The sequence below is a fragment of the Trypanosoma grayi genome, assembly GCF_000691245.1.
Source record: "Trypanosoma grayi strain ANR4 Tgr_280_V1, whole genome shotgun sequence".
Lineage (NCBI taxonomy): Eukaryota > Euglenozoa > Kinetoplastea > Trypanosomatida > Trypanosomatidae > Trypanosoma > Trypanosoma grayi.
This window is the reverse complement of record NW_008825899.1, coordinates 1-19735: the sequence shown is the minus strand read 5'-3', so window position 1 is coordinate 19735 and position 19735 is coordinate 1. Positions and strand designations below refer to the sequence as shown.

General features: G+C 56.0%; 6 protein-coding genes across 6 annotated transcripts; all 6 read right to left on the bottom strand.

Moving 5' to 3' along the window:
* Positions 1 to 1925: 1925 nt before the first annotated feature.
* DQ04_02801050 (hypothetical protein) lies at positions 1926 to 4544 on the bottom strand (the record flags this gene model as incomplete). Its single annotated transcript, XM_009312235.1, has 1 exon — positions 1926 to 4544. One exon carries the CDS (start codon positions 4542 to 4544, stop codon positions 1926 to 1928), a length of 2619 nt encoding a protein of 872 aa, XP_009310510.1.
* A 3505-nt stretch (positions 4545 to 8049) lies between these two features.
* Positions 8050 to 9474, bottom strand: DQ04_02801040 (putative SpoU type methylase; the record flags this gene model as incomplete). The annotated part of the gene is made up of 1 exon (XM_009312234.1): positions 8050 to 9474. One exon carries the CDS (start codon positions 9472 to 9474, stop codon positions 8050 to 8052), a length of 1425 nt encoding a protein of 474 aa, XP_009310509.1.
* A 323-nt stretch (positions 9475 to 9797) lies between these two features.
* On the bottom strand, positions 9798 to 11063 carry DQ04_02801030 (hypothetical protein; the record flags this gene model as incomplete). The annotated part of the gene is made up of 1 exon (XM_009312233.1): positions 9798 to 11063. One exon carries the CDS (start codon positions 11061 to 11063, stop codon positions 9798 to 9800), a length of 1266 nt encoding a protein of 421 aa, XP_009310508.1.
* A 231-nt stretch (positions 11064 to 11294) lies between these two features.
* Positions 11295 to 13190, bottom strand: DQ04_02801020 (putative serine peptidase; the record flags this gene model as incomplete). The annotated part of the gene is made up of 1 exon (XM_009312232.1): positions 11295 to 13190. The coding sequence occupies one exon, from the start codon at positions 13188 to 13190 to the stop codon at positions 11295 to 11297; it is 1896 nt and encodes a 631-aa protein (XP_009310507.1).
* A 383-nt stretch (positions 13191 to 13573) lies between these two features.
* On the bottom strand, positions 13574 to 16528 carry DQ04_02801010 (CNH domain-containing protein; the record flags this gene model as incomplete). Its single annotated transcript, XM_009312231.1, has 1 exon — positions 13574 to 16528. The coding sequence occupies one exon, from the start codon at positions 16526 to 16528 to the stop codon at positions 13574 to 13576; it is 2955 nt and encodes a 984-aa protein (XP_009310506.1).
* A 320-nt stretch (positions 16529 to 16848) lies between these two features.
* On the bottom strand, positions 16849 to 19680 carry DQ04_02801000 (hypothetical protein; the record flags this gene model as incomplete). Its single annotated transcript, XM_009312230.1, has 1 exon — positions 16849 to 19680. One exon carries the CDS (start codon positions 19678 to 19680, stop codon positions 16849 to 16851), a length of 2832 nt encoding a protein of 943 aa, XP_009310505.1.
* Between the last annotated feature and the right edge of the window lie 55 nt (positions 19681 to 19735).

Sequence of the window (19735 nt, the reverse complement as noted above, 5' to 3'; positions counted from 1 at the left end):
CTGTACGACGCCAGTTCAGTCGCTTTCTTGCCCGGTTTGAGAAGTGGGATTATAATCCCGTGCCTCCAGCTCTGTGGGACGATGCCAGTACTCAAGCTCTTGTTGAATAGCGTCAGGACAGAGTGTTTTGCACATTTTCCAACGTGTCGCAGTGCCTCCCTACGGATCATGTCGGGTCCCGGTGCAGATCCTAGTGGCAGGATGCGCAGAGCGCGATCACGCCCAGCCATTGTTATCGGCTGAAAACCTCAATCCCTTGTTTTGATTGGGGGCGGGGAGCAAGATCGCAGGTGTCTTCGCGCTATTGCAGCAAACATGTGGGTCAGATGGCTCACGTTTTTGTGTTTTGAAAGCGCAACCCCATCTGACTTAACGGCTGGTGTGCCGAGAGGGAGGGGGAGCATACGCGTCGTATAATATGCTAGCTATTGCTGTCAATATGCATCAAGGTTCGAGCAAAGTGTTCGTCACCGGCTAGTGGCATCTGCGCGACGAATTTCTCTGCATCGAACCCTCAGCAGCTGAATGTAGCCGTCCGGTAAAATCCCGCCAAGTTGATTGCTTGCATGGATATCCCACAAGACCCACCGCCTCACCTGAAACTGAGGAGCCAAAGTCACTAAGGAAGGGAGCTGTCATCGCCATTAGCATCAACATGGATGAGCAATGCACCGTGGCCCCGTATGAAAAACCTCAAGAGAAGCGTTAAGGAACAATGCCGATTCTGTCTCCAGTGGAGAAAAGCCGCTCTCTCTAAAAAAGCGGTGAGCATCAAACACCGAAAGGGCAACGTAACCCCTCCACGACTGAACGCTGTGAAACAACATGTAGTGTAGCATGGCACCAATGAGAGAGCTGCTACGAGTGACAAAACTCCAAGCCGTAGGGGACCAGGCCAAAACAGGTAGTCTGAGAAAATATTGCCTCGAAGAAAACAGCCCAGCAGAGATGCTGGCAATAGTGAGTATACACCGACCATGGAAGGTGCAGACTTGCACCCTGCCAGCTCAGGCACAAAGGCCTATTCCTGCTACGTTACGACGGCGCTTCCTGGCTGCACACCATCACACTACATAGTACTGCCTTACCACACACTCAGCGGGAACTAAAAACGGCAAGGACCCACCCTCCCACGCACACACACATACATACGGCGCACTCCCCATCGGCACACTGGTCAACGCATCAACTCTCGTTTCTTCCACTCAGGGTGACCAAAAAAGGGTGCATACGCTCCTTCCCCTAGACGGTAGCCTAGCCGTAAACATATAATTGAAATGACAATGCATTGTGAGGTGCACAGCGTATTTCTTGTTATCGCGCTTCTGGTCCCCCTTGAGCTGGTAAGGAAAATAAAAAACCTGCGGATTCCTGCCTTGCCCATGAATTCCAACACACGTTAGGGGAGTGTCAAGCATCGCACCTGACAAGAGGAATAGCAGTTGCTTGGCACAATTTACAAGGGATTGTCCACGCCCCACGCCATCTGGCTACAGAGCGTCATAACATGTATTTATTATGTGTGTAGACAAAAGAAGACACATAACCATAAAGGGTCCCTTTTCTAAAACCTTCACTTTTGTATTAAGAAGGGAAAAGGAAGTTTGCAAGAACGAAAGCCTCAAAGTCGAGTATACCCATGGGGCAGCAGACCCTAAAGAATGCATTGTGATTCAGATGGTTTTAAATATTAAACTTCCATACAGGCATCTGTAAGTGCAAGGATGTGGATTCATTCCACAGAGGCCTGTCGCATCGCCTCCCAGCGGGGTGCACGGGCGACACAACTCAGCACGCACGCCTCTTCTAGTTAAGGGGCCCTGTTCCGACAACACATGCCCACTAGAAGACGCCCAAGAAAGTAAGCAAGGCCGCTCCATGTGTTTTCTTTAAAAATTATTCCCTCTCTTACGCTTTCTTTTCCCTCAAATGAGGGTGGTACCAGGCAAATCAGAGGAACTGCCTCTTGACCCAAAAATGAAAGACCCAACTCGGCTCAGCATGCTGCCAAGCGGAGAGAGCGATGGAAACAAAACAACACTTGTCACCAAGTTTGGGATCTGCTTCACAATTTCAATGAAAAGCACTTCCCGCACAATATTCCCCACTTCCAAGGCAGATGCCCCAGAGACATCACGAAGCCGCACAGTTGGTAGCCTCATGGAGGCACGGTGCAGAGACGGAATGAGACTTCCGATGGGCGATCCACGGAACAAAACATCTTCAGGAGGGCTCACGCTTCTATCATATGTTATAACAACGGAAACCTCAAAGACTGCCACAGATACTAGCTGCATTCGTTTGTTTTTGAACATCGGCAGATGCGCGACGGGAAAGGGCGCCATTGAAGTGTTTGGTTCGCCCAGATTCGGTTGATGTGGGCGACAATGCTTCGACAACTGCTGCAGTTGATACAATAGCACATCAGATACTTCCAGTTCGAGTTGCGTCAGATTCAGTTGCGTAGAAAGAACATTTATCGTATTAGCTCCAATTTCAACGTCGTGAACGGACATATTGAAGCTAAATGGTTTTACTACATTGTTCTTCTTCTCCTTATAGGTGCCTTGTATACACACATTTGACACCGTGCACTGAGCTGTTACTTTCATCGTTTGATAGACCAACCAGAATTCACTGCTCTCAAGAGTGACGTGCAGAGGAAGCTCCCCACCATCTCGAATGCTGAGAGATGACTGAGAAGCTTTAATGTCTACACGCACCAAGGCCTTTTCTTTCAGCACAGCATCTTCGTTTTCGTCGTTAATCCGAGGAGCGAGTGCTGATGGGCCATTAGCCTCCGCAAGGGTAACCGTATTAAGTGGTGCAAGCGACAAAACCACGGTAGCAGCGTCACGCTGATTCTTCACAAAAGCCATCACACCTCTACCAACATCTGCACAGAGGTTTCGGCTGAGTTGTACCCGTGTTTCATTGCCTCCAGAGCAAAGAATCACCTCCTCATTGTTGACAGAGGGTGGTGTACAGGACGAAATCGACATTGGGCCAAGAGCGTCGTATGCATACGGTGTCAGATTCACCAGTTTTAGATACGGTCGTCGCGGGGCACTGACTGCCAGCACAGCGGCATCGCAGGCACCACCTTTGCGTATTTGTACCGCGTGGTGGGTATGCCCACATTGTACGAATCCTGTCCAATCCGTCCCTGGTGAGAGCGTCGCCTCCACTGGAGATGAGTAAGCGCAGTCATCCGCACCGTCCTCCCACGCAAAAGCAAAGAAATCGGTGTAGCCGTAACGTGAGAGTGTAGTGTGTGAAAGCATACCGGAAGAGGGCACGACGACACGATGGACTCTTTCGGTGCTACCTATCGTACCGTTGCTGCTCTTGATGGTATGCCTCACAAAAAGGCTGCGTGTGGGGTCCATGTTTACTAAAAAAAGCGCTGGGAGCAACTCCATAACACCCTTCGCGTCACCTGTTCGTGCGCGCAGCAAGAAACAGTGTGATAGGCCATCCGTTTCATCACGGTCAACAGGGCCACACATTACCAGTCGCTCCTCTAGGCTCTCGCCAATCTCAAAGGCCGCAGACTTTGTCATTCCCACACTCCGTACCATCTGTGTATTAAGAGGAAGGTATGCAAAGTTGCTCAGAGGCGTGGATGAGAGCACGCCGACACCCAACGTACCGACGGAATCACCACTCTCGGATGTAATTTCCACATCTATGAGTGAATTATTTTCCACACCGAAAATATAGCGTGGCAGCACACTGTACACCAACGTGGTACCACCAACATCGCATGGTCGGCGTTCGATACTCAACTCAAAGAAACACCGTCGAGGATATTCTTCATGCTTCAGCACAATAATCTCCCCCACCTCAGGGTCGATAGAGTTCAAATCGACTCGTTCATCCGCAGTGTAGAGTGCACCGTGTACATCGCATTGGAAGAGGTACTGCAGCTGTGGGCCAAACGGGTCATTTTTAAGCGTCACAAAAGTCTCCTCTGGGTTTACGGTGGCCTCCTCCACAGGATGCCCACCGAGGAAAAGAAAAACCTTTAGTGGAAAGCGAGTCCCATTGTGGATGGTAGGCCTTGATGGAGCTAGGATCATGGTGAGAACAGATCCCTGCAAATGGTACGTCACATCCACGTAAGCAGTCTCTTCTGTCGTTGCAGCTGCCGAAGAAGTTTTAAATGTGAACTCCTTCAGTCTTCCAATAGAATCCACTCCGCGAGACTCTGCAACAAGGAGAAGACCTCTGGGTGAGAGCTCCCCCAGCGGCTCCTCGCTAGACGCGTTTCCCCCATCAAGAGGGACCAGACCAATGACGACATCTGGGCTATCCATAAAGGCAAGAGGAACACACAACACTTCTCCTGGCTGAACCATTACCGCAGAGTCTACACCACTACCTGATCGTAAAGTTGTTGCGCATGGCAAAAGATTCTCTCCCACCAACTTGACGCAATTGGGGAAGAGAAGCGCCCTCCTCTTAAGAGCAAGTCGATCCTCTAATGCAAACTTCTCAGCGTCATTTTGTAGGGTGATCGGCACCCCTAACTGATTCCCCATCTCCACAATACAGGAATGCGCATCCCTACTTTCGTTTGCACGGATTTTGGTTAGCAGCGACAATACACACCGGATCTGCTCACTCAACTCTGAAAACTCCCATGAGGACAGTGATACATCACACTTCACATTGGCGAAGTCTGCGGTTCGCGCCACTGCCACCAATGAGAGAGGCTTTTGCAGGAATGGGACATACGCCTGTGACGAAAATTCTCACAGTGACAGCTCCTGCATACCAATTCGGGCTTCTACCATAGCGCCTTCATTCACATCTTGCTTTGGCCGTATGATGGCATGAGCCACAATGGCCAAGTACCACATGTCTGCATTCCCCCCAGGCGTGAGAGTTTGTTCGGTGGGTTTGTGTCGTTTGGAGTATTCGTCACCTCACCGTGTCGCCACCACCTTCTTCACTGCCCCTACTCGACGTGGAATGGATGTCATGAGCATGGAGCATGGGCACCGTGGAATTACTCGCATCGCTCGTGCAGCGGCCAACAGACAAAACATCTTCGCCACGCGCCGCACGAACAGCAGCCCCTCACATGTGCTGCAGCAAATCAGCACTCTAGCGCACACAGCCCGCCAAGGCAAAGCAAAAAGAGAAGGTAGTGTCCAATCAGCAAATCACGTGGCGCAAAGGTCAAGTGTAGTCACACACGATCACGTCAAATTCAGACGCATGGCAGCTGAAGACACGTCGCTGGAAAGAAGAAAAAAAAAGGACACGACCAAGTGAGTGACAAAAAGATTGTAGTGGGAAAGGGATTGTTTATTTTCTTTGTTTTGTTGGTTCCCATCAGACATAATGAATTAAAACAAGAAGGAATATCCTTTTTGCGTTGCGCTCCCTTCGTTTCGAAGCTCACCTTATATAGAAAACAAGTCAGTACCCGCCCAGCACATTACACGCCTTCCTTTCCAAAAACACCCCCCCCCAAAAAAAAAAAAATAGGTGCGCGTACGATTACGGATGTCGGCTCGCATATTCTAATGGCCTCACACATGTGCGGCCCGGCGGGAGCCATATTATCCGTGTCGGCGCGTCAACCAAAGAAACATATGCAACTCGAATCATCTTTGAGGTGTTTATTAAACAACACCGAGACCCTTCATCGCCTCTGCAACCTTGACGAAGCCGGCAATGTTGGCTCCATTCACATAGTTCACCTTGTCACCCTCCTTGCCGTACTTCACGCAGGCACTGTGAATGGAGTTCATAATCTCGCGGAGCCTCTTGTCCAGCTCCTCCGCTGTCCAGCTTAGACGGGCAGCGTTCTGCGACATCTCAAGCCCGGACATGGCAACACCGCCAGCGTTGGCGGCCTTGCCGGGGGCGAAAACAATCCCCGCATTGATGAGCTCCGTGGTGGCGTCCGCCGTTGTCGGCATGTTCGCGCCCTCGACCACAACACAGACGCCATTCTTGATCAGGTCCTTCGCATCCTTCAGCTCCAGTTCATTCTGCGTCGCACACGGAAGGGCAATATCCGCCTTGAGGTGCCACGGGCGCTTGCCCGCCTCGTACTGAAGACCAAACTGCTTTGCGTACTCCTCAACAGTCCCACGCTTTGCGTTTTTGACTCGCATTAATTCCGCCAGCTTCTCAGGGGTGAAACCTTCCGGATCATGCACGCAGCCACGCGAGTCAGACACGCTGATCACCTTGGCACCAAGCTGGAGGCACTTCTCCACCGCGTGCTGGGCAACATTTCCACAGCCAGACACAATGATCGTCTTTCCCTTCAGCTGCTGGTTATGCTGCTTCAGCACGGCCTCCAAGAAGTACACGATGCCGTAGCCCGTCGCCTCGGGGCGCATCTGGCTCCCCTGGAAGGCGATACCCTTCCCGGTGAAGGTGCAGGCCTTGTTGTTGGTCAGCTTCTGTGACATGCCCGTCATGAAGCCGACCTCGCGGCCACCGACGCCAATGTCGCCGGCCGGCACGTCCGTGTTGGGGCCGATGTGGCGGTACAGCTCCGTCACCAGCGCCTGGCAGAACCGCATCACCTCGTGGTCGCTCTTGCCCTTCGGGTCAAAGTCGGATCCGCCCTTGCCGCCGCCCATCGGCAGTGTGGTCAGTGCGTTCTTAAAGGTCTGCTCAAAGCCAAGGAACTTGAGGATCGACAGGTTGACGGTGGGGTGGAACCGCATGCCGCCCTTGTACGGGCCGATGCTGGAGTTGAACTGCACACGCCACGCGCGGTTCACCTGCACGTCGCCCTTGTCGTCGACCCAAGAGACGCGGAACTGAATCACGCGCTCCGGCTCCACCAGGCGCTCCAGAAGAGAATCCTCGCAGTATTCCGGGTGGCTTTGCAGAAACGGCCACAGCGAGGTCATCACTTCATGAACTGCCTGAAGGAATTCAGGCTGGTGCGGGTCCCGCTTCAGCGCGCATTTCTCGAGGAAGTCATCCACGGAGGCGTACTTCATGTTCGAAATATAAAAGTTGTCGGCTTTGCTTACAATAATAGTGGTGGCAATCCTGCGCAAGCGCACAGAGAGAGAGAGAGAGGCAGTCCAGGAACGAAAGCAAAAACAAGGAAAGAGAAGAATGAGGCGAACAGCACCAACACCCCCGCACATGCCGCCTCTTGCTGTAGCCCGGCCCGTCACCTGTGCACCACGAGGCGTGTGCACTGCGCACACACACACAGAGAGAATCCAAGCCCACACATGGCGCCACGTGGCCCCTCCAGAGTACAGCGAAACAGTGCAGAAAAAGCAGCGGCATATTGTGCAGTTTCAACTTTTTTTTTCGTGTAGAAAAAGAAAGTCACACACAATACTGATTTTTAAAATGACGACATCAGCTGTTTTGGTAATGCATATCCCCCCATCACTGTTGCGAAGTTCTCGGCAAAACACTTTCTCCACGGCAGTGTCCCCCAGGTGATACGGCATTCATGAGCCCTGCCACCTGAGAAAATGGCCATGTCCTTGGTGCGGAGAAACCAAGGTGAATGGATAGCCGCCGTAGCTATGTCAGGAGATAGACTCATCAAGTTGATGTTGCCATACTCAAAGGATAACGCACGCGTTTTTACTTCGATGAGCATCACATGTTGGTCGGTTATGTCTACCACCCAGCGTGGGTAGTGGGCCTATCAGTGGGCGCCGCACCTCATGCGCGCTCTCTCTTCGCAGCACAGTCTTACAGCAGAAAAGCGTCCAGCACAACTATAGCAACAAACACTCTTGCTTCCATCACCTGCGTCAAGGAACTAAGACGCGCCAAAGAAAAAAGGAAGAAAGGAGAAGATATTTACCTCTGCCCACCGTGTGAAACAAAGGAAGGCAGAACTAATACGTTCAAGAGCTCAGCGCCCTCCACGACCACACACACACACACACACACGCAGGCAGAGATACACCCAATGCACCTCTGGCCCAGTGCTCTGAGGAAATAGAACCCACATGCATCACCGTAATGCCGCCTAGCAGAAGCCGCAATCCAAACCGAACAAAAAAATTCACAACGACAGCAAAGGACAAGACGCTGTTATAAACCGTCTATTGCCGTCCTGAGTCGCTCAAGTGCAACTGCAGAAGAAAGGGCACCGTTCAGACCACGCTGGACCCCACGCGCAAGACGGCTGGGGTGCACAAGGTACACAATCCGTTGTGCGCACTTCACAATGTCCGGATGCGGCGAAGCGCCCTCCTCTGGAATGGCAAGCATGATGCCACGGTAGCCATCCTGCACAACGCCCTCAACAGCAGCACGCAGAGAGTCCAAATCGTCCAGGTACACCTCTGTCCCAATCAAGTGTGCACCAGCACCATCACCTCCTCCACCTTCTCCGTTCATTATTGGGTGCCCCTCACTTATGCGATGATCACAGCCCACCCACTGCTGAAGAGAAGGGTTCTCGGGTCGAATGAAGGTTGCGGCTGTATCATTCATGTGGTCCCCATGTATCTTGAGGTACGGGTAATACTGGTGCAACAGCCAGATGACGTTTCCTCGGAGACACAATTGACAATCAGCATCATCAATGGAAGCGTGAAAAGAAGTCCAAAGCACATTCTGTGTACCGACAGCGCCACGTCGGCTGAATTTCCTGCGATGAAGCACAACCATTTGCTCGCAGTTGTAGACGTTGGCATTGCGCATGATTGCGCCAATGTTTCGGTCACCAAACTCATTGTACACTACAACCGACAATTGTAATCGGTATGATAAACGTCTCGCCTCTAGAATTCTCGCGATTTCCTTATTGTTAAGGTGAATAAGGTCTTTTTCATGTGGCATTGACTTGCCTTGTAACCCTTTCACATCACCATTGCTCAGAGGCATGTGCCCCTTTGACGGCTGCGGCAGTGAATCGCATGCGTCAGATGTCGCTGTGTAGTGTGCACTGTGCGCAGAGTGAACAGCTATCGCCATGGCAGAGAGCATTGACAGCGACCCTATCGAACCGTACTGAGGAATGTAGAGACAGTAATCACAGTCCTCAGCCACACTATTGGACAGCCCATTCTCCATCCCGAGGACAATCTCCACGCCACCAGCATCCTCTGCTCCACGGGAGCCTCGCTCATGCGCCTCGCAGACCACCTTGCGCCACGGGAAGTTCTGCAGAGGTTGGGCTCGTGGGTGGCAAGGAGTCAGCGCCACCCTTGTCTTTGATCGTGACAATGGCACCTCCACCTTCGCGTGCATGTAAAACAAACGGTTGCCACCGTACGCAATGTCCATTGAGGGCGTGGTGTTCACCAGCGAACTGAGGACCTTTGGGTGCTCCGTGCCGTAAAACATTGCGAGGCGCAGGAGGCACCACGCGTTGTACGCGAACTTAATGTCCTCCACGGCCAAGCTCGCAAACCCGAGCAGCGGCAGCAGCGCCTTCTGCTGCGGCCAGTAGATGTTGTACGCCCACGCGTCAAAGTCACGCTTCAGGAGAGACCACGTTGACCGGTTCATAATATCCGTTTTTTTTTTCTTTCTTTCTGTTATTCCCCCCTTTGACGCCGTCTTCTTCCCCTTCCTTCTTCTCACGCCGCCCCTCCCGATGTCTTTGGGGCGCCACGAGAAGCACATCCAGGCCCAAAAGTAACGAAGAAAGAAGTCTCAGCAGCGCACCCACGTCGCGAACAAGCACACATACACAAAGAACAGCAGGGGCAGAGAGAAGGAGAGAAAGAGATGGCAAGCCCCTCACTGGGAAAATGAAGACACTGCCAGTTCTCGCCTTCAGGATAGCCGCGTTTTGGCGACACCTCAGCGCGCGGCTGCTGCTGCTGCTGCTACTGGCGGCACCGAAATCGCTTTCCACAGAGAACATCTTGAATGAGCACACGCGACGGATCATCGTACGGTACATCCCGCGGTATCACATGGTGGCGCGACCGCACTGGACTCGCCAGGCGCACATCGACGACTCTCTTCCCGTCCCCACTATCTGGTAGCGGCAGACGTAGAATTGGCGACCGCTCCGCCACCACAGGGGCGGGTGATTCGGCACGCAGCGAGTCCACGAACTGATAGTGATTGCGCGACGCAGCAAATCCGCGCAGGCGCGCCACCGCCTCGACGTAGCCCGGCGGCACATACGACGATGGGCCAAGCGGGGCACGCCGCTCCACGTGTGGAGTGGGCGCAGCAGCTTCTATGCGATCCAGCAGCTCAGGCTCAGGAGCCAACTTCGCTTCGTACGACTTTGTTGGCCGGTTAAATTGTGGCGCAGTCGGCGACGCCCGCCGAAGTGACTGGCGCGGGGAGGAAGAGTGATCCGAGGCTCCCTTTGCAGCTGTGGTCGAGTTGTATATTGGCGTTGTTGCCGCTGGTGTTGGTGTCGTTGCCCTCCTTCTTCTATCTTTGGCGTCCTCTATGAGCCGGTTGAATACATCGTCGCTCGTCGGCGGTGGCGAGCGTCCTCTCCGTGGAGAGGCAATTCCAGGGCTCCTGCGCCGCGACGGCGCCGCAACCGAGCGGATCCGTCGCATACTTGACAGCGTTGGCGACGCGAAACGCGCGTTTCCAGGTGTTCTCGAGCGCCCGTTGCCTGCTGGATGATCACTCGGTGGTGGTGGTGGTGACTGTTGCTTTGGTGGTGGTGGTGGTGGTGGTGGTGGTGGTGCGTTGCGACTACTCGACCGTGAGACATGCGGCTCGGTGGTCATTCGGTCGATGTCTTGTGCTCGCTGTGGCGAAACGTGAGGGTCGTCTCGTGTCGGTGCAGCGGGCGACCGCAGCACAAACTGAACAGCCTCTCCATGCAGGTGCTCATGGATGCACTGCGCAGCCCAGGGCATGTCGTCAACGACAGTCACCGGAAATCCCTTGACCATGTCGTACCAGCAGTCGTCAAGGCGATCCGTGTCCCATTTGCACTCAATCTGCTGCAGCAGCAGTCCCACGTCGCAATAGCGCAGCGTCCCGCCAAATCCACCAGCGTCTCGGGGCGCGGCGAGCACGTCAATTAACCGAGACACGGATGTCTTGTCAGACGCCGCCGCCTCATCGAAGAGAGTGCCGGAGCTCGACAGCGAGGAGGGACTGAGGCCCCGCATGCGGCACACCGTCTCGCACGTTGTGCCTACGCCGGAAACAAGAACATTGGGCGGCAGCAGCAGAAGAAGAAGAAGAGGACCGAGAGAGAGAGAAAAAAAAAAACAAGGATAATGGAAAGAATGTCATCTGTGGCAACAAAGATACACGGTAGGCGATCCAGAAAGAGGAAAGGGGAAGAGGAAACGAAGAGAGAGAGAATGAGGGGCGGAGGGGAATATCATGTATAGGTCTTATACCGCAATGAATGTTGGACGTAAGCAGCGACGCGAGTACTTCTTAAACAGACGGTGGATCTCTGCGACTACCCGCCAAGCTTCTACGATCTTTCTCGTCTCCAGCCAGCACAAGTCGGCCCGCAGCTGGTGGTCATCCCGCACACATCGGCGTGCCTTGAACAAGTAGTAATCCCACGGCACCTCACCACCCAAGTTCGATTGTGCCTTGGTGCTCGCTATCCATGGCTGCAGCCACTCCTCCAGGTCCACTATAGACTCCTTCTTTCTGCGGTGCGTGCTCTCCTCGCCACTCGGCGATGTGCATTCATTGAACAAGTGAAGCGCCTTGCTGCTCAGGAATGTAGGCGCCTTCGCGTTGAAGTTAAGCAGTAAAATACGGAGATTCTCCCATTCGTTGTCATCGAGAAAGGCCATGATACGTTCACACTCCGTCTGTATCCACGTCACGATGTCCTTCTGGAGAAACACACCCATGTCATTTGCCTCTCCTGTGAGGGTTGGTGCCGTGGACACCGCGACGACCACACTCTTCATCAATCCTGGTGTGAACTCAAGCTCGGCAACGCCAAAGTGCGGCGGGCGGTCGTCGCACGCCATGAAAGACGAACTGCCGATGTTGCTGCTGTCGTTTCTACTCGACACACCATTCGCTGGGAAATGCACGCCGAATATTTTGTGCACCGGCGATTTCCCCTGCGCCCCGACAAAGATGCCGAGGGGACTCCCCCAGCAAGCGAGGCAGCGGTTGATGATTTCTTCCTTACTGCAGTGCGGGTCCTCTCCGGCCGCCTTGCCGCTGTGGTCTTGTTTCCAACTCCCTATGTAGCGCTGCCACACCAGCGCGCAGCGCATTGCAAATAGCGCGACACTCGCAACAAGGAGAACGTGTAGCTTCTCTCGTTTGCACACGAAGGAGCCCAGAGCAAGTGTCTCGTTCCAGTGACGCAGCAACGATTCAACACATGTGATCCGCNTGCCATTGACGCAGAAAAGATATTCGTAAATGGGCGGATTCACCAGCCGGTACGGTCGGCATTTGAGCTGTAGGCACCGCTCTTGCCCCAGACCACGCAGCTTCTTGCCGACGATGTGCGCAGCGTTCGTCACCGGGAGGTCGTTGTGCCTGCATGTCTTCTCCTCGTGCAGCTCGATGAGGCCGGGGGGCGTCGCATCTTCAATGACGCGCTTAAGCCGCTCCGCGTGCTCAAAGGGCACAACATCGTCAAGACCCCCGTGCTGAATGATGATAGGGCAGCGTACCCGTGCAATCACATCGATGGTACGAAACCAGTCGTAGCCTAGGAAGCCCATTATGGAGCCAACGTGTGTGATTTTGTTGGCGCACTCCATCACCGAGGTGAAGGGCGACTGCAGCACCAGCAGCGCCGGCGTCTCTTCCGCGTCCTGCAGGAGAGCGCACAGCTGCACTGATGGCCCCGTGCCAATAGAGCGACCCATGAGAACAATTCGGTTTGCCGGCACTTGAAGGTAGCGAACGGCATAGCAGTAGGCGGAGAGCATGTCTTCGTTCATGGATATCTCCGTCGTCTCACCGTCGGAGATGCCGTAGCCTGTGTACTCAAAGAGAAGCACCGATGTGGAGGCACGCTCGCCCAGGTACGAGAGCTCGTCGAACATCATCGCCATGTCCACCGCGTTGGTGTGGGCGTAGATGACGAGGTACTTCGCCGTCGGGTCGAGCAGCAGCAGCCCGTATGTGAAGGCACCGTTCTCCTGCCGCGTACTCCAGTCGACCTTCGGGATGTGCAGCAGTTTGCCGGGGTGCACAGCCGTGTCGTAGCTCGGGCTCGGCCTGGGCAGAATGATGGACTTCACGATAGAGCCAAAAATGCCAGCGTCCGTCCGCCTCCCCTCCGCCATTCTCGGCATGGACAGGAGGACTGCTACAGCGCGAAGCAGGGAAGTGGGACGGAGTGAGCGAGAGAGAAAGAGAGTGGGAGAGTGAGAGAGGAAGGGAAAAACGTTGAGAATGAAAAAGGGAGCCGAACAGAAGGTGCACCGGCAAGACAGCACGCGCCCCCACCGCCAACACACTCCACACATGCGCACGCGCAGACACCGAGACGAACACACAGCGAGGGGGCAGGAGTACTTGCAAGAGCACACGCAGCGCCCGCCCCCAGACACTCATCCTTCTCCTCCCCACACAACGCACACCGGCACACATGAATTCACGCGCGCGACCCCATAGCGAGAGGGGAGGGAGGCGCGCAAGCAAGCACCCACACGCATGCAGAGCCACACCGGGAACGCTACAACGTCTCACGCGTGGCCGACTCGATGCCGCGGCGGAAGTCCTCGCGCGTCACAGGGCAGACGTGCTCGTCGTCCATGCAGGCCTGGTGCACCACCACGCCGTTGGGGAAACGCACAAAAACGGTATCGAGCCGCATCTTCTTCTCGCAGACGGCGCAGCAAGTGCCCAAATCCATCACAATGCGACGCGACCGCTCCGCCACAAGCCCCACCTCCGCTTTGCGGATGCACGATTCCAAGACGCTGGCGTAAATCGCCGCGTTGCAGCTCCGCGTCGACGCGTCGCGGAGGGACCGCTTCATGAAGTCCGCAATGTCGGCGACGGGGGTGCTGTCTGGCAGCAGCGGCAGCGCCGTCAGCGGGTCGACGCCGTCGCACGTGTTCACCATCGCAACGGCCTCCTGCAGCAGCGGCGCAGAGCCTGTGTCACCGGGGTTGAGCAGCAGCCGAAGGAGAATCTCGAAGGCATCGTCCTCCTCGTCACGGCCAACACGCGTCGCGTAGTCCTGCGCCTCCTGCAGATGATCCGCCTCGTAAAGAAACATGCGTATGGCGTCCTCGTGCAGCCTCAGTCGCTGGTAGATGATGGCGCGCTCCGCGTACGCACGCGATCGCACGTCCGGTTGCTCGAAATACACCTTCGCCTTTGCCACGTCCATGTACCGCGACGTCCGCAGAAAGTCATCTAGGCATCGCTGCCACACCATCTGCTGCTGCTGCTGCTGCGTGCTGGAATTGTTCACCACGAGCTGCGCAAGGCTGTACCAATAAGCATTATGCGTCGCGGCATCAATGCATGTGCTGCACGCATCGCCAAACACCCGCGAGAGCCACTCCACCAGCCTCTCGTCCGAACGCGTGTGGCCAATGTCGCTCATATCGGCGCTCACAAGGCGAAGAACGGCGGGGTAGTGCTGTGGCTGCACAAGTTTCGCGGGAAGCATCATGGCAGACCACCGTGGAGGGACGTCGGCGAGGATCCACCGCGCATACCGCTCCACCAACGCCGCTGTCTCGCACTCGTCCCACGAGAGCCGCCGCACATATTGGATGGTCGTCACCACACCAACACAGCGACGCAGGAGTTGCGGCATCTGTGAGCTGTCCACGTCTACTGTATTCTTCGCCAAAAGCTTCGCAAGGACGCTTTGCGGCGTAAAACCGCCTTCGCTGTCACTGCTGCTATTTGTCCTCTCGTTTTCGGCAAAGCACTCGGCGAGCAGCGTCTCTAGCAGCCGCGAAAATTCCGAATCGAAGGGCACTTTCACCTCAGCAGATGGTGTCGGCATGACAGCGGTGTCTGCTGCGGCGGCGGCTGGCTGCCCCGTCGTGCCGAGTGTGCATAGCAGTGCGAGGCTCTTGCTATGCAGCTTGTGGCGATGCCACAGCGCGACCAACGCCACCCACTGCTCGCTGTCCGCGAGGAACACCTCCCCCTCCGCGAGGTCGCACACGTTATCCTCGCCAAGAAACCTTATCAGCTCCTGTTCTTGCCCCATCACGACGTATGCCTTGACAATGGCGGTGTCAATGGCCTCCGCCAACACGCGTACCGTCTCCTCCTTCCCTGCTGTATACTCGCAGCGCAGTGGCAGCGCGTAGTCTAGAAAGGCTGCAACAGCGTCCTGCATGTGTCGTGCGAGGTCGGTTGTATCGAGCGACACCGCATACTCCTTGGGAGGGCGTCCCCACGTCTCCCGCCCCTTCTGCGTGAGGAAGCCAGGGAAGAGATCAATCACGAGCCGTGGGTCCACGTTGGCGTCACGGAATCGCAGCATGGCGGTCCTGAATTCCCTCTTCGTGGCGAAGGTCCAAAGAGCGAATTGTGTCTTGAGGCTGACCACCGTCGTCTCGTCCACCTCGTTAACGCACAGCTGGCAGAGCAGAAGGCCTGCCTCGAAGCACTTGGCAGAGGCCAGCGCCATCACCTGTTCCTTCAGCGGCACGAACTCGAGCAGGTACACTGTGTTGCTGCTGTTGATGGCGATCGTGATGTCCTTGCGCAGCGCATCCGGCGGTGTCGTCGGTCTTGGTAGGCGGGCATCGAAGTCGACGAATGGCCGTTGTGAGATGCGGTCAGCGTACTTGACGCTGATGCTCTGGCACAGCGCGGGATTCGTCGACTCCTGCAGCGTGCTGAGGAACGGCACCCGCACCTCAATGCAGTTGCTGTCATGAGCAGTGAGGAGGAACGGGTGAACGTAGGCGGCGCTTGTGGGAAGCGACGGCCACGGCATGCCGCTCCGGCCCGGCACGAGGCTGCCGTCGTGCAGCGCACGGATACCGGTACCGTCTCCGCCCACCAGCAGCTCTGGCACCGGATCGAGTGAGAGCAGCAACGGCACGCCACTCTTGCCCGTCGGGTACAGGCAGTCCGTGGCGCCGCTCGAAACGTCCAGCAGTACGTACTCGCGGCGAAACCCAAGCATAAGATTTTTGCCCACCCACAGCAGCGTCTTGGCGCCCTCAGGCAGCGCCAGAGCGTCCTTCACCACCGTGAAATTCTGCAGCTGGTCCTTGTACTCATAGATAGTGACCTTCTTGCGCTGCAAGACCGCCATTGAGTAGACACCGCGGTGCCGCTTCACATGCAGCGCGACGACGTCCTTCGTCCCCTTCACGGTGCCCAACTCCGGCAGACGGTTCTCCGGCAGGCAGTTGAGCTGCACATGACTCATGTGCTGCAGCTCGTGCAACACAATGATGTCCCCCGCCACTGCGATTAGAATCTCCTTCTCTACGATTGGCACAATCATGCGGATGGGCTGCTTGTGCTTTGAAGTCTGGATGTGGACGCACTGGGCATCATAACTCTCGAGCGAGACCTCATACACGACTAGCTTGCCGTCGCTGGTGCCAAGGAAGAAGAGGTTCCCTGCGGTGGCGATGGATTCAATTTTGTACGATAACTTTTGCTTGAGCTCATTGAGACGAAACGCCTCGTGTGACATTGGCGTGCAGCCACCCACGTGAGTACCTGTCTGTATAGATATACAATTCTTTCTCTATCTCTCTCTCTCTTTCTCTCTGTGTGTGGGTGTGTGTGTGTGTNTTCCTACGTATGTTTGAATATCCCTCTTGGCACACACACACTACCTCTGTCTCTCGTCCCCCTCTTCCCTCGACCAACTCGTTGTGGTGATTGTGAAGCAAAGCGGAAAGAAGAAGCACGCCCTCAAACACATCCACACAGCAGCAGCAGCGGAGGCAGCTCAGCCCTCGGGAAGAGAGGCAGGCGTCTGTGTACAGACTCACACTCACTGTTGAAACATCACAACTCCACGAGAGGGTTCCAGTCATCGGTCACAACGAGGCGCTCGCCGTCAAACGCAATCATCGCACTCGGGAACGGCGCGCCGCCGTTCCCCCCTTCGCCCAAGCGCCGAATATGCATCTGAGTCGTCGGCCCTGTGACAGCGGAGGACTGCAGCGCCATCTTCTCACGCGCGGCTGTCGTCAGCGGCGAGTAGCGCTCAAGGAACTCGCCAAAGTCACTTGCGAGGTGCCGCATTGCGTCGTTGTGGCACTCGCTGCGCGCCTCGCCCAACAGACTTCCCAGGTGGTGCACCATCACCGAGCAGCAATGCCAATTTGTCAAGGGAATGCCCAGGCCAATGTCAACGACAAAAGCCTCATCCACACTGTACACACGCACGGCCTCTTCTGCATCTTTAGCCCCTGTTGCCGCATTTGCTCCCACCTCGGGTTTGGATACAGACGTTGCTGATGCCTCTGACGCCAGAGGTGTCCCGGCATCCGCAATTGATGTAGTCGTCTTTGCTACCGTCGTCGTCGTTGTTGTAGACGCTCTCGTTGTCGATTTCTTCTTCACCGTGGCTGTGACATCGCAGAGGGACACATAGAACGTAAAGCAGCCAAGCGAGTTCTCCAAATGCATCGCCACCACCGCAGCATGGAATCGATCCAGAAACCGCGAAGCGGGGGCATTATCACTGCAGCCGGCGCGGGCATCAACAAAGCGCACGGCTTCTTCTGCATCCATGCGCAGGTGTTGTACCACTGCCACGCGCAGCAGCTTCACCGCCTCCTCATCAGAGGCAGTGAAGGGCACCATCACGGTGAGTGACGTGTAGGCGGCAGCCTCCAGGAGAAACCCGCCACCACCACCACCACCACCACCTCCTCCTCCTCCTCCTCCTCCACCACCACCACCCGCTGCTGAGGGTCCTGTTGTTGGGGACAGCGGTACATCCGCCACCCTTTGCACAAACATCGGCGCTGTCGCCGTCATTTCGTTCGCCAAAATAATGGAGGTGGCCGCCTCCACGTACGTGATTTCCGCATCCATCGTTAGTGGTTGTAGGCGCAGCTTTGCGATACTGTTCCCCGTGTCCTGCAGCATCGCCGGCCATGCGTATAGTCGTGCACCAGCTGGCAGCAGCAACGACGGCGGTCCTGTGCCCATTGTGGCGTAGAGGTACAGCGTCATCCATGGCGACGGCATCAGGCTCACAGTGCTACCGTATACGCAGTTAAGTGCCACGTCAATGAGCGGCGCGTACGACACCGGAGACGTGACAAAGTACGCCCAGTAGTTGCGCCCCAGGACGGAGTAGCGCGTGGTTGGCTCAAGCTCGTTCATCGACTCCACCTTGATCATGTCGACGCCGCACTCCTTGTCGGGGCCCTCTACACACTGGAGCGCCTTGAGCACCTCGCGCAGGCACAGCACACTCTGAATGTACTTCACCGCCTCACCACCAAGGTCGAGCTCAGCATGGTTGTCGACCTGCTCAAGCTTCTCAATGAAGCTCCCCATCATCTCCTCTGGCAGTTTCCCCACCTCGAACAGCGTGACCGCGTGCTGCTTGAATGTTGGATCGGAGCTCAGGTTCGTCATCATGAGGAACCCCGTGAGACTTGCGTCGTACAACAGCGCCACACGCCTTGACGGGTGGCTATTGTTGTTGTTGTTGCTGCTGCCGCCGTACGCCTCCACATCACGCGAGCCCCCCGCTATTCGTGCCACAGAGTTCGCAAGGGAGGCAGACGCAGCAGCAGCAGCAGCAGCCTCTGACACCAGATCCTGCACCGCGTCGCGCCACGTCTCGTGCACGCGCTCGGTCGACTGTGCAAATTCATCAGGAATGTGGATTCTCTTGAACTGTGCGAGGCCAAGGCGGATGTACATGTGGGCCGCTGTGCAGACATCTGCCTCATCAAGCATAAGAAGCTGCGCAAGCAGACTCAGCGAGGTGCGGTTGTCTATTGTCGCGAGGACCCTATACAGCAGCACCTCGCCGGGGTCGTCAGAGGTGCGGTTCATGACGAAGCGCTCGAGTGGCGGCACCACAATTTGATCCTCCGCACTGACAGTGAACGTCGCGCAGACAAGTCCCTTGCGGTACAAGCGGTGCAGTGGTGCGTGCGGCAGCTCGCAGGCGTAGTAGCACGGCTGCCCGTCGCCACCACTGGTGTCATCGTTGCTGCTGATGATGTTGCTGCCGCGCCCTCTCCGAGGCTGCAGAAGCAGTTGGCGGTGCAACGAGGCCTCCTCTGCGGTGAGGGCGGCACGCTTCAACACCTCTGCCGGCACACTCACCGCGAAGACACGCCAGAACGGCGGTAGCACGATGGCCTGCAGCATCTCCGACGGCAGATGGTCCCGCACGTACTGTCGATTGATGTGCCAGCGCAGTTTGCTCCGCACCTCCTTGGTGAGCTCGAGGTACTGGTTGCGCCCGATGCCGACGCTGTTGAGCACATCGACAGCGGTGAAGTTGGGGAGTGTGTCGTAGCTGCGCTCCGCCTTGAGTAGTTCTGCGACCATTGTCGTGTAGTAGCTGAGCGGTGTCTCCTTCGTGTGCTGCACCACCTTGCGTATGTGCATGTACGGATACAGCTGCAGCTTCCCCTGCAGCTGCTGAAGCATCATCTCGTAGTAGCTCGCCTCCCCCACGCCAGCGCGGACGAACTCCGGCAGGCGTCTGTATTCGTAGTACCGCATCGCCGCGTGGTGCACGCAGTGCTGCTGGTACGCCCTCACGCTGACCCGCTGCCGCAGCGCGGGGCTGAGAAACTCGTACGGCACACGCGATTCCAGCGCCTGCTGCAAGTCCATCGTGTGGTGCTGCGCCGCCATTTCACCAAGCTCGAGGGCAGGCAGGCAGCAATTACACACACACACACACACACAC